The sequence below is a fragment of the Salvelinus fontinalis genome, chromosome 5, assembly GCF_029448725.1.
Source record: "Salvelinus fontinalis isolate EN_2023a chromosome 5, ASM2944872v1, whole genome shotgun sequence".
NCBI lineage: Eukaryota > Metazoa > Chordata > Actinopteri > Salmoniformes > Salmonidae > Salvelinus > Salvelinus fontinalis.
In genome coordinates this window covers 45,598,286-45,618,050 of record NC_074669.1, presented here as the reverse complement: position 1 = coordinate 45,618,050, position 19,765 = coordinate 45,598,286, and the positions used below count along the sequence as shown (strand labels likewise).

The 19,765-nt window shown below is 44.5% G+C and overlaps 1 protein-coding gene across 1 annotated transcript in view; it reads left to right on the top strand.

Annotated features, from left to right (window-relative positions):
* Window positions 1-19,765, top strand: part of LOC129855671 (insulin receptor-like) — a 106,221-nt gene that overhangs the window by 53,560 nt on the left and 32,896 nt on the right. Inside the window, exon 3 of the mRNA XM_055923574.1 lies at window positions 15,532-15,856. Coding sequence (XP_055779549.1) covers window positions 15,532-15,856 — 325 coding nt within the window. The remainder of the gene's footprint in view (window positions 1-15,531; window positions 15,857-19,765) is intronic.

The window sequence follows — 19,765 nt, the reverse complement described above, 5'->3', positions numbered from 1 at the left end:
ATCCCTTTTACCCTGTACAAATCTTCCACTTTACCACCTCCAAAGCACCCCCAGACCATCACATTGCCTCCACCATGCTTGACAGATGGCGTCAAGCACTCCAGAATATTTTCATTTTTTCTGCGTCTCACAAATGTTATTCTTTGTGATCCGAACACCTCAAACTTAGATTAGTCTGTCCATAACACTTTTTAACCAATCTTCTAGTGTCTGTGTTCTTTTGCCTGTCTTAATCTTTTATTTTTATTGGCCAGTCTGAGATGTGGCTTTTTTCTTTGCAACTCTGCCTAGAAGGCCAGCATCTCGGAGTCGCCTCTTCACTGTTGACGTTGAGACTGGTGTTTTGCGGGTACTATTTAGTGAAGCTGCCAGTTGAGGACTTGTGAGGCGTCTGTTTATCAAACTAGACACTAATGTACTTGTCCTCTTGCTCAGTTGTGCACCGGGGCCTCCCACTCCTCTTTCTATTCTGGTTGGGGCCAGTTTGCCCTGTTCTGTGAAACGAGTAGTACACAGCGTTGTACGAGATCTTCAGTTTCTTGGCAATTTCTCGCATGGAATAGCCTTAATTTCTCAGAACAAAAATAGACTGACTAGTTTCAGAGGAAAGGTCTTTGTTTCTGGTCATTTTGAGCCTGTAATCGAACCGACAAGTGCTGATGCTCCAGATACTCAACTAGTCTAAAGAAGGCAAGTTTTATTGCTTCTTTAATCAGAAAAACAGATTTCAGCTGTGCTAACATAATTGCAAAAGGGTTTTTTAATGATCAATTAGCCTTTTAAAATGATAAACTTGGATTAGCTAACGCAATGTGCCATTGGAACACAGGAGTAATGGTTGCTGATAATGGGCCTCTGTACGCCTATGTAGATTTTCCATAAAAAAATCAGCCGTTTCCAGCTACAGCAGTCATTGACAACATTAACAATGTCCACTGTATTTCTGATCAATTTGATATTATTTAATGGGCAAAAAAAAGTGACCGCAAATTTTTTGAACGGTAGTGTATCTCTTTCTATTATGCGTGATAAGTGTGGAACAGATTTCCAAAATTAAAATAACTTGGAGCTGGTTTTCTGGTGTTTTTAATCTTATGGCCAACTATAAAAATCACATACAATTAATCATTAGATTGTGCTCGACTCTATTATTGCCTTAATATGCTTGTACTTCAAGTGTATCGTTTTCATTAGTCTGCTGCTGTTACAGTCTCAAAATGTTTTGCATGTCAGCAGTACATTTTTCAAGATATTGGACTTTCAAGAAGCAAAGTGCCGCTGTCCACATCACGAAATGTATCTATTCTATTCACTCTAATCATGCGAAATTCTCTGAGTAAATCGTCTAACTTTTGAACCATATATGGTATAGGCTAAACCAGGGGTGGTCAACTCCAGTCCTCGGGGGCCTGATTGGTGTCACCCTTTTTCTCCATCCCTAGCAAACACAGCTGATTAATCAAATTGCATTCTAAACTGAAGTTTATGATTAGGTGATTGTTGGAGTCAGGTGTGTTAGCTGGGGTAAAACTGTGAATTCTTAAACATTTAAATATCACATCTGCGAAATACAGTGGGGTCTGAAATGATTGACAGCCTTTATAATAATGAGCAAAAATGACTGTGTAAAATACGTCATTCAAATACTGATCAATATTGTATGCTCCCCAGAATTGGGAAATTGTATTTTATTCTAATACATTTGCTGAGAGGACATTTTGTTTAACAAAATAAGGTAAAAAATTATTGACACCCCTGTTTTCAATACCTTTTTCTAAAATGTTTTATTATCATTGCAAAATGTTCATTTTGTTGCCAATTATCCTCTCTAGGGTATGTGGGACGGTAGCGTCTCACCTCGTCAACAGCCAGTGAAACTGCAGGGCGCCAAATTCAAAACCAACAGAAATCCCATAATTAAAATTCCTCAAACATACATGTATTTTACACCATTTTAAAGATACACTTGTTGTAAATCCAGCCACAGTGTCTGATTTCAAATAGGCTTTACGACGAAAGCAAACCAAACGATTATGTTAAGTGAGTGCCTATTCACAGAAAAGCACAGCCATTTTTCCAGCCAAAGAGGAGTCACAAAAAGCAGAAATAGAGGAAATTAATCACTAACCTTTGATGATCTTTATCAGATGACACTCATAGGACTTCATGTTACACAATTCATGTATGTTTTGTTCACTGAAGTTCATATTTATATCCAAAAATCTCAGTTTACATTGGCGCGTTATGTTCAGTAGTTCCAAAACATCCGGTGATTTTGCAGAGAGCCACATCAATTTACAGGTAGTCATCATAAATGTTGATGAAAATACAAGTGTTACACAATGAATTTTAGATCCACTTCTCCTAAATGCAACTGCTGTGTCAGATTTTCAAAAACTTTACGGAAAAAGCGAACCATGCAATAATCTGAGTCGGCGCTCAGAGCCCAATCAACCCAAAGAGATATCCGCCATGTTTTAGTCAACATAAGTCAGAAATAGCATCATAAATATTCACTTACCTTTGATCTTCATCAGAATGCACTCCCAGGAATCCCAGTTCCACAATAAATGTTTGTTTTGTTTGATAATGTCCATAATTTATGTCCAAATTCCTCCTCTTTGTTCGCGCGTTCAGTACACAATCTAAACTCACGACACGCGTGCAGTCCAGCGGAAAGTACGGACGAAAAGTCCAAAAAGTTATATTACAGTCCGTAGAAGCATGTCAAACGATGTATAGAATCAATAGTTAGGATATTTTTAACAAATCTTCAATAATGTTCCAACCGGAGAATCCCTTTGTCTTCAGAAAAGCAAATGGAACAGAGCTCGCTCTCACGTGAACGAGCGTCACGAGCTCAAAGCATTCTGCCAGACCTCTGACTCATTCCCCTCTCATTCGGCCCCACTTCACAGTAGATGCATCAAACAAGGTTCTATAGACTGTGCAACATGACCCCATGTCTACTGTATCTTGGATAAGCAAAGAGTTGAAAAAAAACCTACAAACCTCAGATTTCCCAATTCCTGGTTGGATTTTTCTCTCTGTTTTTTTCCTACCATATGAGTTCTGTTGTACTCACAGACATCATTCAAACAGTTTTAGAAACACACACACACACACACCCACACACACACACACACACACACACACACACACACACACACACACACACACACACACACAGAGAGAGAGACGCACACACACACACAGAGAGAGACGCACACACACACACAGAGAGAGACACACACACACACACAGAGAGAGACACACACACACACACACACACACAGAGACACACACACACACACACACACAGAGACACACACACACACACACACACACACACACACACACACACACACACACACACACACACACACACACACACACACACACACACACACACACACACACACACAGAGACACACACACACACACAGACACACACACACACACACACACACACAGAGACACACACACACACACACAGACAGAGACACACACACACACACACACACACACACACACACACACACACACACACACACACACACACACACACACACGCAGAGACACACACACACACACACGCAGAGACACACACACACACGCAGACACACACACACAGAGACACACACACACACACACACACACACAGACACACACACACACACACACACACACAGAGAGACACACACACACACACAGAGAGAGAGACACACACACACACACACACACACACGGAGAGAGACACACACACACACACACGGAGAGAGACACACACACACACACTGAGAGAGACACACACACACACACGGAGAGAGAGAGACACACACACGGAGAGAGAGAGACACACACACACACGGAGAGAGAGAGAGACACACACACACAGAGAGAGAGACACACACACACACACACAGAGAGACACACACACACACAGAGAGACACACACACACACACACAGAGAGAGAGAGAGAGTCTGGCAGAATGCTTTGAGCGAGCTCTCACACACACACACAGAGACACACACACACACACACACACACACACACACACACACACACACACACACACACACACACACACACACACACACACACACACACACACACACACACACACACACACACACAGAGAGAGACATATAGAGACACACACGCACACATTCACAATTCTGATTTGAGACTATGAGAGCTTGTTGGTGTCACCCGTGATACAAGTCAGTATTCAACGTCCATCCATGTCTGAAGAAGTGGGGAGATGACGTGGAAACCGGCCACTAGTTGCATCAAATCAAATTGCATTGGTTACATACACATGGTCAGCAGATGTTATTGTGATTGTAACTAAATGCTTGTGCTTCTAGTTCTGACAGTGCAGCAATATCTAACAAGTAATCTAACATTTCCACAACTACCTAATAGAGGTCGACCGACTATGATTTTCCAACGGCGATACCGATTATTGGAGGACCAAAAAAAGCCGATACCGATTAATCGGACGTTTTTTTAATTTTATTTATTTTATTATTTATTGTTTATTTATGATTATTTTTTATTTTTTTAAATATATACATATTATTTTGGTAATGACAATTACAACTTTACTGAATTAACTTTTATTTTAACTTAATATAATACATAAATAAAATCAATTTAGTCTCAAATAAGGAACATGTTCAATTTGGTTTAAATAATGCACAAACTGTGTTGGAGAAGAAAGTAAAAGTGTAATATGTGCCATGTAAAAGAAAGCTAACGTCTAAGTTCCTTGCTCAGAACATGAGAACATATGAAAGCTGGTGATTCCTTTTAACATGAGTCTTCAATATTCCCAGTTAACAAGTTTTAGGTTGTAGTTATTATAGGAATTATAGGACTATTTATCTCTATACCATTTGTATTTCATATACCGTTGTCTATTGGATGTTCTTATAGGCACTATAGTATTGCCAGCCTAATCTCGGGAGTTGATTGGCTTGAAGTCATAATCAGTGCTGCGCTTCAAGCATTGCAAAGAGCTGCTGGCAAACGCGTGAAAGTACTGTTTGAATGAATGCTTATGAGCCTGCTGCTGCCTACCACCGCTCAGTCAGACTGCTCTATCAAATATCAAATCATAAACTTAATTATAATCAACACACAGAAATACGAGCCTTAGGTCATTCATATGGTCAAATCCGGAAACTATCGTTTCGAAAACAAAACGGTTATTCTTTCAGTGAAATACAGAACCGCTCTGTATTTTATCGAACGGATGGCAACCCTAAATCTAAATATTGCTGTTACATTGCACAACCTTCAATGTTATGTCATAATTATGTAAAATTCTGGCAAATTAATTTCTGGCAAATTGTGAGGAATAAATGGTCTTCACACAGTTCGCAACGAGCCAGGCGGCCCAAATTGCTGCATATACCCTGACTCTGCTTGCACTGAACACAAGAGAAGTGACACAATTTCCCTAGTTAATGTTGCCTGCTAACATGAATGTCTTTTAACTAAATATGCAGGTTAAAAAAATATATATACTTGTGTATTGATTTTAAGAAAGGCATTGATGTTTATGGTTAGGTACATTGGTGCAAAGACAGTGCTTTTTTTGCGAATGTGCTTGTTAAATCATCACCCGTTTGGCGAATTAGGCTGTGATTCGATGATAAATTAACATGCACCGCATTGATTATTTGCAACGCAGAACAAGCTAGTTAAACTAGTAATATCATCATCCATGTGTAGTTAACTAGTGATTGTGTGAAGATTGATTGTTTTTTTTATATGATCAGTATAATGCTAGCTAGTAACTTACCATGGCTCCTTGCTGCACTCGTGGTCAGCCTGCCACGCAGTCTCCTCATGGAGTGCAATGTAATCGGCCATAATTGCCGTCCAAAAATGCCGATTACCGATTTGTTATGAAAAATTTAAATCGGCCCTGATTTAATCGGGCAACCTCTACTACCTAATACACACAAATCTTAAGTAAAGGAATGGAATAAAAATATAAACATATAAATGTATGGATGAGCAATGACCGAGCGGCATTGGCAAGATGCAATAGATGGTATAAAATACAGTATATACATATGAGTTGAGTAATGCAAGATATGTAAACATTAAAGTGGCCAATGATTTCAAGTCTCTATGTAGGCAGCAGCCTCACTGTGTTAGTGATTGCTGTTTAACAGTCTGATGGCCTTGAAAAAGAAACTATTTTTCAGGTTCTCAGTCCATGCTTTGATGCACCTGTACTGACCTCGCCTTCTGGATGATAGCGGGGTGAACAGGCAGTGGCTCGGGTGGTTGTTGTCCATGATGATCTGTATGGCCTTCCTGTGGCATCGGGTGGTGTAGGTGTCCTGGAGGGCAGGTAGGTTGCCCCTGGTGATGCGTTGTGCAGACCGCACCACCCTCTGAAGAGCCCTGCGGTTATGGGCAATGCAATTGCCGTACCAGGCGGTGATGCAGCCCGACAGGATGCTCTCAATTGTGCATCTGTAAAGGTTTGAGAGTTTCAGGTGACAAGCCAAGTTTCTTCAGACTCCTGAGGTTGAAAAGGCGCTCTTGCGCCTTCTTCACCACACTGTATGCGTGGGTGGAACATTTCAGTTTGTCAGGGATGTGTACGCCGAGGAACTTTAAACGTTCTACTCTCTCCACTACTGTCCTGTTGATGTGGATAGGTTGGTGCTCAGTGAGCACTGTTATCGTCAAGTAGGTTTTGCTAGGGCGTTGCGGATGGGTGTAAGCGTCTGTTTCTGATTCGTGTGTGAAAGAGACACACACGCGCGCGCGCGCGCACACATCTTTCACACACACAGAGGATGGAGAGAGACTGAGTAGGGGGATGAATGAACAGGCTGTGTTTGGCACTGCTAGCGTGACCAGAATAGGAATGTTGCAGGCCAGTGTTAGCATTGTGCTAGCTAGTAGTAGGCTCTGAGCAGGCCTGGGGTTAAAAGGGCTTAGAGAGAGGGAGCAGGAGAGCGAGAGGGGGAGCTCCTCCTAGGCAGCGAGCGGTGGCCTCACGTATTCTCCCAGTGTGCCTCTTGTCTATCGAAGGGTTAACCCTGGGCAGCTCTCCTCCCCGACATGGAAGGGGCCATTGAATGGCTGCTTTCCACGGCCAGCAAACACATTGGTTAAGGGTGAGGGCGGATCTGGGTGGGAGCTGTACTCCGGCATGTACTCTTCCTGGGAGATCGGGAATCTGATTGCCCACACACTGCATGCCGTGGTCACAGCATGTACGCAGCAGCACAGAGAGTCAAGGGAAGTATGTTGCAATTTTGTGTGTGTGTGTTCTCTGCTCAGTGTGAAGACAAACGAAGAAAAAGGTTCTGATCGCAGAGACGGTAGGCTCCTATGTTGGATAAGGCAATAGGTGTTTCCGATTTTCAATTTTTCTTCGTGTTTTTGACGTCCGTCCTTAGCTTGTCCATCTATCCCTCTTTAATTTCCTTCAGCCAGCCTGCTCCCCAACCTCCACCATCACCTTCCCACCCCTCAGATCTCACACTATCCCTTCTCCAGCTTCCCTCCCTCCTTCCCTCCGCCCCTCTCTCATCAGCAACATCTGTCCTCTCTCATTTCAGACAGGCAGTGAGGAGGCCTCCTTCCCTCCGCCCCTCTCTCATCACCAACATCTGTCCTCTCTCATTTCAGACAGGCAGTGAGGAGGCCTCCTTCCCTCCGCCCCTCTCTCATCACCAACATCTGTTCTCTCTCATTTCAGACAGGCAGTGAGGAGGCCTCCTTCCCTCCGCCTCTCTCTCATCACCAACATCTGTCCTCTCTCATTTCAGACAGGCAGTGAGGAGGCCTCCTTCCCTCCGCCCCTCTCTCATCACCAACATCTGTCCTCTCTCATTTCAGACAGGCAGTGAGGAGGCCTCCTTCCCTCCGCCCCTCTCTCATCACCAACATCTGTCCTCTCTCATTCCAGACAGGCAGTGAGGAGGCCTCCTTCCCTCCGCCCCTCTCATCAGCAACATCTGTCCTCTCTCATTTCAGACAGGCAGTGAGGAGGCCTCCTTCCCTCCACCCCTCTCTCATCACCAACATCTGTCCTCTCTCATTCCAGACAGGCAGTGAGGAGGCCTCCTTCCCTCCGCCCCTCTCTCATCACCAACATCTGTCCTCTCTCATTTCAGACAGGCAGTGAGGAGGCCTCCTTCCCTCCGCCCCTCTCTCATCACCAACATCTGTCCTCTCTCATTCCAGACAGGCAGTGAGGAGGCCTCCTTCCCTCCGCCCCTCTCTCATCAGCAACATCTGTCCTCTCTCATTTCAGACAGGCAGTGAGGAGGCCTCCTTCCCTCCACCCCTCTCTCATCACCAACATCTGTCCTCTCTCATTTCAGACAGGCAGTGAGGAGGCCTCCTTCCTTGTTATTCTGCTGGCAGTAAGCGTGCGATGTCCTCACCGTAGTGTCAACCCTCGAAGGCTGTCTGACTGGCTCATTTCAATTCTTCTCCTTTCCCAATCGTTTTTTCCCCCCTCTCAACTGTTGAGGAATAGTGAGCTCAGTCAGCATCATCACCCTTCCCAAAACAAGAAAAGGAGTGTTTCAGGCCTGTAACGTTTTCCGCTGGGGTGAGCACAGCAGCAGATATTTAAGAATTGTGTGTGTGTGTGTGTGTCGTCTTGCCCTGAGGAGGAAGATGATGGTCTCCCAACCTGATGTCTGTCTCAATGTGTCCTCACACCATGCTTACGGCGGCTCCAGATAGCCCCACGCGTTAGCACTGGCTAACGCACGCTCGTATGCACGTCATACCTCGTCATAAACATAAGGTCGTCACGAGACAACTGTTTGAAAAGTGACCTGTACTTTTTCCACAGTTTCCAGTTTAGGTTTTACAATGATCTAGCCACAAACGACTGCTAGCTTTTGTATAGAGTCATACTTTCCCTGACATCACCGCTGTATTGTAACCCTAGAATTTAAGCTTCTAGTACATTTGTAACCAGGATTTCTGTTTGAAGACATGGGTTAGGCTAATCTGAAAGTGTGCAGATAACCACGTGTTTTTGTGCTGACTGGACCAGACCTGAGCCACAGGTAATGTTGCCGTGTATCACGTGATTAAAGTAATGGGCATTAGTAGAATAAACAGGAGGGCGATATAGTCAGTCAGGATGAACTTTGTGGAGTAAAGTGGAGTGTTTACTGTTTGACTCCCTCGTGAAGAAAACCTTAAGCAAAGGAGCTTTAAGTTGTGTAACTAACAGAGCTGAAAGTCCTGCCTCCATGTTTATATATGTGGTAGTTGTGATGCAGGTTGTTTTGACACTGTTTATGGACTGGTTGTGTCGTGTCTGAGCCCAGCTGAGGCTGCGGTGGGTTATTTTTACCATGGCCGGGGACCAGGGAGCTCTGACTGTGAACTAGGTTGTTGTTAGAAAGGGGTCATCCCACCAGGCAGGTGCTATATGCAACTGGGAGAGGGTGAGAGACACTCTATGGTGTGGTGGTTTTCTCTGGGCCTCTGTCAGGCCAGACAGCTGGATTTCTCATCCAGACAGCTGGATTTCTCATCTCATCATCTCACCACTTCCCAGTCCAGCCTAGCTTTTTTCAAGCCAGACCAGCTCAATGAGAAGTAGGAATGTGGATATCCTTTGTGTGGTGATGGCCTATGAGCGGTCCAAATGTATTGTGACTGTTTTAGGCTTATGGTGGGGTGGTACATTATACTTTTTCAGGCCCCTCACTTTAATGCTGCTGATCAAATACACACTTAAGCTCTTTCAACTCTAGCCATCCATTGGACTCTCTCATATAACATAGGGCCACTGACATGCACTGTTCACTTAAACAGACACACTGTAGTAGTAAACAAACAGACCTGTAAAAAAATAGCAGCATTAGTAATAGTTACAACAGAACAGATGACAGCACCTTCCTCTCCTCCTCATTCGCCAGTTACTTCCTGTGTTGCTCCCTTCTGTTAGCCCGTGGTGTGGTAACGAGTGCGTCCGGGTGCGTTTGAGGCTCCCTCCCTCCAGAGGGCACTGTCTAAGCAGGCAGCCATGCATACAGAACCCTGAGGTTTCCACCCCAGAGCCTGGATCCCAGAGTCAGAAACCTCTAACCTACCTCCCTCAGCGCTGCCTCTCACTCTCTCCTCCTTCTCCATTTTTGGGTTTAGTGTTTTGTCCCCCCCCTCCCCCCCCTCCCACTTCCATTCAGTTGTAAAGAGTAGTAGAATGCTGTGAGTAGAATGCTGTGAGTAGAATGCTGTGAGTAGAATGCTGTGGTTGTTTGAGTTGGACCCAGCCAGCTCCTGTCTGCCAAACACGTGGGACAGACACAGTTTTTATACACAGTTTTTATACAGCAGCCTCTCAAATCCCCTCACATTGTTCCGTCTGGGCTGTCTGTCTCCACGGCGGGCCGCTATCGGCACGGGGAGCAGGTGACTCCCAGCAGTGCTGCTGGGCCAGCTCCGGCTACCGTTACCGGGAGCCCAGCCTGGACCGGGACCCAGATCCTAACCGCTGTCTGACAATATCCCCTCCAGCGTTACCTAAACACAGCAAAGAGATATTCTGGCTCAGAGGTGATCCACTCTGGACTTTGGGAAGATCCATGGGTGGAGAGATCCATGGAGAGATCCATGGGTGGTTTCCCCCCGGAATAAATTAAATGTAACTGACACAAATTCCACACGTTCGGTTTCTAGCTATTGTTGGTTAGAAGAGCTGTATTGTTCCAATAGGAGTGAGATCAGCTGTATGGCTGTGGTAAACACTGCATGTCAAAGTTTAACGAACCATACAACACTATGAACATTTTACAAAAACGAATTTAGTGGAAGAATTGTGCAGTTGGTAACGGAATGACGGTAAAATCATCATGTTTTTATGCGATCGTGTTTTCAAAAAACTCTGTTAAATATCTACTCCGAATTAAGATTCAAAGACGAAGAAATAATTTGATGTCAGCTATTATTGAACTACAGAAAGTGAAGTGCATTTACACCCGGTAAAGGCATTATGGTACATAATGAGTCCCTGATCCATACTACACCGAAATGCATAATTATGGATATGAATGCCATTCTCTTGTTTCACAAGTTTGGACATCACAGCGTAAGACAGTACTGCACAGTAGAGTACAGTGCAGTGCAATATAGCAGAGTAGCGTAGAGTTATGTGCATTAGAGTACAGTATAGAATATAGTAGAATTCAGTATAGTACAATGTACTGAACTCTACTGTACTCACTGTACTGCATTTTACTGTAATCTACTGTACTGTGATATCCAGACTTGTGAAACATACTTCTATGATCGGTTCAGATTTGGTCCGGTCCACCTGTGGACGTTATCATCAAGGCCAGGGTGGACTGACCAAATTTCAACTACTTTTCGACATCCAGTGTAGGTCGGTGCTCAATGGGTGACGATGCTGGCCACAATAAATGGAAAGATACAGGAATCATTTGGTTGGTGTCAGTAAGAGTTGGGAGAGGTGACATTAACTGGAGAAAGAGCGAGCAAGAGGGAGGGGTTGTCCAGACAGGCTGTTTTTACACTCTTGGTTTGACCACCAGACGGCAGAAAGACATTTATGAGCTGAACATAACAGTATGCCAGTGGAAGGGGGGACAGTAGCAGGTAACCTAACTGTAGTTTGTGACTATTATGATTTCCCATTGTAGCCAATTCGGTTGCAGTAATTCCGTTACAGATTTCTTTATTGTTCCGTTACAGGTTGGTAATGGAATTCTGAGTTAGTTTGAATCACTTAATTCATAAACAATCAGTACAATCACTAACTAATTGATCTACCTTTACATGTTACTTCTGAACTTTCATTATCCTCCCTCACAAGCGAGAGAATATAGAAAATCTATATGTGTGTTTTTACACGGCACAAGGCAGTATTTCTTAAACTTACAGAAGTCAAAACAATGTCTCAAACTAAATCTCTAGTGTTGATATTAGTTGGCATCGTTCTTTACGTTGTGTTTTGATGTATTTCTAATACCTGGACTTTTTCGGGAAGACCCATTTATCCAGAACTCAAATCTTTTACTTATGCCAAGTTTCTAAGATGGAAAATGGTTGAAATAGTTATCTATGCCTTCCATTTCCCCAAAATATAGACTCTTAGCTTTCATGACACACCCAATTTGGAATGCTCCTATGAACGTCACATGTTGGCGCTCATGGGGACTTTTCGGTGGAAATGACCATATACAGTTGAAGTCGGAAGTTTACAAACACTTAGGTTGGAGTCATTCAAACTTGTTTTTCAACCACTCCACAAATTTCTTGTTAACAAACTATAGTTTTGGCAAGTCGGTTAGGACATCTACTTTGGGCATGACACAAGTGATTTTTCCAACAATTGTTTACAGACTGATTATTTCACTTATAATTCACTGTGTCACAATTCCAGTGGGTCAGAAGTTTACATTAAGTTGACTGTGCCTTTAAACAGCTTGGAAAATTCCAGAAAAGGATGTCATGGCTGTAGAAGCTTCTGTTAGGCTAATTGGCATCATTTGAGTCAATTGGAGGTGTACCTGTGGATGTATTTCAAGGCCTACCTTCAAACTCAGTGCCTCTTTGCTTGACATCATGGGAAAATCCAAATATATCCGCCAAGACCTCATAAAAAATTATTGTAGACCTCCAGAAATCTGGTTCTTCGTTGGGAGCAATTTCCAAATGCCTGAAGGTACCACGTTCATCTGTACAAACAATTGTATGCAAGTATAAACACCATGGGACCACGCTGCCGATCAGGAAAGAGAAGCGTTCTGTCTCCTAGAGATGAACGTACTTTGGTGCGAAAAGTGCAAATCAATCCTAGAACAACAGCAAAGGACCTTGTGAAGATGCTGGAGGAAAAGGATCCAAATGTATCTATATCCACAGTAAAACGAGCCCTATATCGACATAACCTGAAAGGCCGCTCAGCAAGGAAGAAACCACTGCTCCAAAACCGACCAAAAAGACTACGGTTTGCAACTGCATGTGGGGACAAAGATTGTACTTTTTGGAGAAATGTCCTCTGGTCTGATGAAACAAAAATAGAACTGTTTGGCCATAATGACCCTCGTTATGTTTGGAGGAAAAAGGGGGAGGCTGGCAAGCTGAAGAACACCATCCCAACCGTGAAGCACGGGGGTGGCAGCATCATTTTGTGGGGCTGCTTTACTGCAGGAGGGACTGGTGAACTTCACAAAATAAATGGCATCATGAGAAGGAAAAGTATGTTTATATATTGAAGCAACATCTCAAGACATCAGTCAGGAAGTTAACCTTTCTCGCCCAGGGGTTCCGCTAGCGGAAACACCCACAGCATTCCGCTGAAATGGCAGCGTGCGAAATTGAAAGATATTTTTTTGAAATATTTAACTTTCACACATTAACAAGTCCAATACAGCAAATTAAATATAAACATCTTGTGAATCCAGCCAATGTGTCCGATTTAAAAAAAAATGTTTTACAGCGAAAACACAACATATATTTATGTTAGCTCGCCACCAAATCCAAAAAAGCACAGACATTTTTTCACAGCAAATATAGCTTTCACAAAACCCACAAATAGAGAAAAAATGAATCACTAACCTTTGAACATCTTCATCAGATATGACATCATGTTACACAATACATTTATGTTTTGTTCGATAATGTGCATATATATATATATATATATATATATATATATATATATATATATATATATATATATATATATATATATATATATATATATATATAATGTGCAGTAATGTTTTGATTCCAAAACATCCGGTGATTTTGCAGAAACACTCATAATAAACATTGATAAAAGATGCAAGTGTTATTCACAAAATTAAAGATAAACTTATCCTCTATGCAACCGCTGTCAGATTTCAAAATAAACTTTACGGAAAAATAATAATCTGAGAACGGCGCTCAGAGCACAATCCAGCCAAAGAAATAGTCGCCATTTTGGCGTCAACAGAAGCTACAAAAACACTATAAATATGCACTTACCTTCGAATAACTTCATCAGAAGGCACTCCCAGGATTCTCAGTTCGACAATAAATGACTGAAAAGTTCCATAAAGCCCATCATTTAGCCACTTGTTGTTAGCATGTTCAGCCCACGAATCCATTTTCATGACGCACGAGCAATCCCTCCAGACAAAAACTCAAAAAGTTCCGTTACAGGTCGTAGAAACAAGTCAAATGATGTATGCAATCCATATTTAGGATGTGTTTAACATTAAACATCAATAAGGATCCAACCAGAGAATTTCATTGTCTGAAGAAAGAGCATTGGAACGAGAGCACTCTCTCTCGCTCGCTCGCAAAATGAGACTGAGAATTTCTGAAGACCACTCAGTAAAATAGCTCCTATGAGCCCCTCCTTTATAGTAGAATCATATAACCAAAATCTAAAGACGGTGACTTCTAGTGGAAGCCCTAGGAAGTGTTTGCTTATCCATAACTATAATAGGTATCATTTGGCACTGTTTTGAAAATCGAGTTCTCACTTCCTGTTTGGAAGTCTTCTCAGGTTGTTGTCTGCCAAATGAGTTCTGTTCTACTTACAGACAAAATTCAAACAGTTTTAGAAACGTCAGAGTGTGTTCTAAAATAGTAGTAATAATATGCATGTATTACCTTCTGGGGCAGAGTAGGAGGAAATTCTGTTTGGGTACGCAATTCATTCAAAGTGGAAACACTGCCCCCTGTCCATAACAGGTTAAAGCTTGGTTGCAAATGGGTCTTCCAAATGGACAATGACTCCAAGCATACTTCCAAAATTGTTGCAAAATGGCTTAAGGATAACCAAGTCAAGGTATTGGAGTGGCCATCACAAAGCCCTGACCTCAATCCTCTAGAAGATTTGTGGGCAGAACTGAAAAAGTGTGTATGAGCAAGGAGGCCAATAAACCTGACTCAGTTACACCAGCTCTGTCAGGAGGAATGGGCCAAAATTCACCCAACTTATTGTGGGAAGCTTGTGGAAGGCTACCCAAAACGTTTGGCCCAAGTTAAACAATTTTAAGGCAATGCTACCAAATATGAATTGAGTGTATGTAAACTTCTGACCCACTGTGAATGTGATGAAAGAAAAGCTGAAATAAATCATTCTCTCTCCTATTATTCTGACATTTCACATTCTTAAAATGAAGTGGTGATCCTAACTGACCTAAAACAGGGAATTTGTACTATTATTAAATGTCAGGAATTGTGAAAAACTGAGATTAAATGTATTTGGCTAAGGTGTATGTAAATTTCCGACTTCAATTATATATACTGTGACTTTCTTTTGACGTAGTTTACTCTCCGTTAGTTAGCACCTCTGCAATCATTTAGGTGTGAGTCAACTCATTTGGGGGGATGCTTTTTACTCAGTGAGACTGGGTAATATATTTGATCCAGATGTTAGTAATATCTACAGTCTGAGCTGATTCAAGACAATTCAGACAGTCCCCTGTATTGAGTTTGAACTCTAACCATCATCCCTCTCGCTCTCTCTCTCCCTCCCCCACTCATTCTCCCTCCACAGTGTGTCCCTCCACCTGTAAGCATCGGGCCTGTACCCAGCATGGCCACTGCTGCCACGACCAGTGCCTGGGAGGCTGCTTGGAGGCAGGCAACGCCAGCAGCTGTGTGGCCTGCCAGAACCTCCAGCACCAGGACACCTGTGTGGACCGCTGTCCCCAGGGATACTACATCTTCAAGGGCTGGCGCTGCGTTTCTCTCTCCTTCTGCCAGGACCTCCACAACCAGTGCAAGAATGGAAAGAGCAGCGACTGCCATGAGTACGTCATCCACAACAAAGCCTGCATCCCAGAGTGCCCCTCTGGGTACACCACCATCAACTCTACCACGTAAGTGTTAGATCTATAACATGACAGCCATATACCACCATCAATTATACCATGTAAGTCTTAGATCTACGACATGACAGCCGTTTACTAGGGGTTTAACGATTCACCAATACGCATCAGTCCCCTGTTCACATGTTTGAGATATGAGTACATCGGTCGGCGGGACTCAAAACCCATCCAAATGTAGAATGCATTGGTCAGGAAATCGGTCCAAACGTTACGAATTGCCAGTTCAAAATGTTTTTGCTCAATTTACTATATCTTCCCGGCCTCCCGAGTGGCACAGCAGCGTACGGTGTCACTACAGTCTCGCGGTCACAGCTGGCCGTGACCGGGAGACCCATGAGGTGGCGCACAATTGGCCCAGTGTCGTCTGAGTTAGGGGAGGATTTGACTGGCTGGGATATCCTTGTCCCATCGCGCTCTAGCGACTCCTTGTGGCGGGCCGTGTGCCTGTAAGCTGACTTCGGTCACCAGCTGGACGGTGTTTCCTCTGACATATTGGTGTGGCTGGCTAACGGGTTAAGCGAGCAGTGTGTCAAGAAGCAGTGTGGCTTGACAGGGTCGCGTTTCGGAGGACGCATGGCTCTCGACCTTCGCCTCTCCCGAGTCCGTAGGGGAGTTGCAGCGATGGGACAAGACTGTAACTACCAATTGGATACCACGTAATTAGGGAGGAAATGGGGCTTTACTATACCTTCCAAAAATACCTGCGGAATAAAACTGAGTCCTCTCCTTCAGTGTTGAACTAAGCATGTAATTGTGTTGAGTCATTGATCTACAAGTCGTTTTGCATTCAATATTAGTAGCCTAGTCAAAATGTGCACACTGCGCAGCTTCGCACGCTGACCAACGAGAGGTAGGCCTATTCCTGACCTGGCACATCTGCGGGTAACCTTCAGCATTCAAAATGTTTGTAAAATAGGTTGCGCAATATTAGGCTTTATTAGTTGAGTGACAACCAATGTAATTTGCTATGTTATTTTTATCAAATGCCCTGTTGAAAATGGTGTTTTAACGGAATAAATGTAGCCTAAACTACCCCCAGAGACAACTCTCATCTGGCTATACATTCGATTTAATTTCGATTGTTCAGGTTCAACATCAGCAATAGTTTTGGTCGTTTTGCTTGAAACAATCAGTTGGCATTTTTAGATATACCGGGTAAAGTATATCATTTCATAATGAGGACATCAGTCACTTTTTCTACCCACACAGCATGGCCAAAGCAGGAGACCTTGAAGAAGAGAAGCTCACTTCAAGTCATAAAAACTTCCAAACGGTCTAAACCATTCCATTATGAGACGGGGGTGAAATCCAAAGTTGTGCATATATTCACTGGCAATGTCATAGCAAATTTGTAAAGATAAATATTGATACATTCTTATAACATATACACAGGGAGTCAGGAAGCGGGTGCAGAAGATGAGTTTAATAACAAGAAACATGAAGATAATCAAAACAGGACAGGGCATCGGCTTTGATGTTCTTTGAACCTGGGCGATATGACAAGGTGAATTCGAATCTAGTGAAGAATAGGGCCCACCTTGCTTGGTGCTGGTTCAGCCCCCTCGCTGTCCGTATGTACTCCAGATTCCGATGATCGGGGAGGATGAGAAATGCTTCCTTAGCGCCCTCCAGCAAGTCTCCCCACTCCTCTAATGCCAACTTCACCGCCAAGTGCTCCCGGTCACCGACGTCATAGTCCCTTTCTGCAGGAGACCGTTTTTTTTGTAGTATGCACATGGATACAATTTCTGTGGGTTACCTTGACGTTGGGACAGGACGGCCCCCATGCCCACTTCTGAAGCGTTCACCTCCACCACGAAGGGTGCAACGGGCGAGGTGAAATGCCCCTTCAGTATATGGAAGGCGTCATCGGCTGCAGGACTCCACACCAACTTATGGGGACCACCCTTGAGGTGAGAGGCGATGGAGCTGAAGTTCCTAATGAAGCGACGGTCGGAGTATGCAAACCCCAAAAACCGTTGTAACCCCTTTATGGTGGTTGTGACTGGCCATGATCTGACTGCATTGACATTCCTCTCCTCCATCATCACTCCCTGTGGACTGATCTGGTATCCAAAGAAGTAGACAGCGACCTGATGGAACTGGCCCTTGTCCGCTTTCACTTTCAGATGATTCTCCAGGAGGCGTTCTAGGACTACTCTGAAATGGGCGATTTGTTCCTCCAAGGGGGCCGAGTAGACCAGGATGTTGTCGATCTACACGACCACCTGGCACCCATGCATGTCCCGGGACACCTCGTTAACGAATACCTAGAACACCAACAAAGCATTGGCTAATCCATAAGGCATCACCAAGTACTCGTAGTGACCAGACACCATGCTGAATGCGGTTTCCATTCATCCCCCTCCAGGATGCGGATCATATTGTAGGCACTCCGATGAAGAGCCTGCAAGCAGGTCGATGGCACAATCCCAGGGGCGATGGGGGAGACGGGTAGGGTGGGTTTTGGAGAAAACCTCCCGGTGCAATTATTATTATTTTTTTTTAACGGGCCCAGCGTAGCTGTTAGATCTCGGCCGGCACCAACGGGAGAGGGTAGCGGTACTTATTGGTGATGGAATTGATCCCTCTGTAATAGAAGCACGGGCGTAGACCTCCGCCCTTCTTGGCCACAAAGAACAAGCCTGCCGACGTAGGGGCTGAAACCCTGATGGAGAGCCTCCTGGATGTACTCCTCCATATCCTTTGTTTCAGCCACCGACAGAGGGTAGATGCGGAGGCGCAGAGCCTGCAAGCAGGTTGATGGCACAGTCCCAGGGGCGATGAGGGAGACGGGTTGCTTGGGTCTTGGAGAAAACCTCCCGGAGATCCTGGTATACCTCCGGGATGTTGGGCTGGAGGGCAACCACAGGACTCTCAACCGACATGGAAACACAGGGGAAGGGAAAGCAGATAATTCAGGTGCCCAGTCTGATTTTCATCCTCAATCATGAGATGTTGGCGTCATGACATTGGAGCCACGGGAGGCTGAGGATGACTTTGTGTACTGGTGCATTGATAATGACGAAGGGAAGGCTTTTTTGATAGATGGATTCCACTGTGAGGGTGAGTGGTTCTGTAATGTGCGTTATTGTGCCGGATCCCAATGGTCGACTATCCAGTACTTGGAATGGGAGAGGAGAGCGGGTATGAGGTGATGTTCAGGGAGGAGGCGAGGGCCAGGTTTATGAAAATCCCTGTGGCGCCGGAGTCCACTAGAGCTGTAGAAACTACACAGGTCAGGGGACACATGAAATGGAAACCAGTAAGGGTTTGGCAGAAAGTGATGATGGAATACTCATGCCTACCCCAGGAGACGGATGATCATGCGGCCCACCCCCTGCCCTCGTTGACTCCGGGTTAGAATGCACCGTGCACTGCAGAAGCTGGTGCCCCACCTGAACACAATAGGAACAGAGCCCCAGCTGTCTCTGGTGACACTGCGGGGAGGTGTGTGGCCCCTACCTCCATGGGTTCAGGCTCTGTTTCAGGACGACCATTGCAGGAAGGCGAGAGACGAGGGTGTGCCAGCGCTCTCGAAGGTTAGCAGGGAAATGACCGTGGCAACTTTAGACCTCTCGGTGGATGGGGTTCCTGTCTGATGGGCGAAATAGAGAGCACTGGAGTAGGCAGCCACGGAAGCCAGTCCCGTCCTATTTGTTCGGGAGGGACAATCGGGCATCGCTGACCTGGGCAGACTGCTGGATGGGCTGGGGGACTGGCTCTCTGGGACGACTCGTGGTAGAGGATCCACCGCTCGTTGGAGATTAATCCTCGAGGTGGTGGAGAATGCAGAGGACCTTATCCATTACTGTACCCAGTTGAGCCAGCTGGTTGTGGTGGTGACAGAGTAGGTGTTCCTGTTTGTTGACCATCTGAGAGATATCCTTAACTACCCAG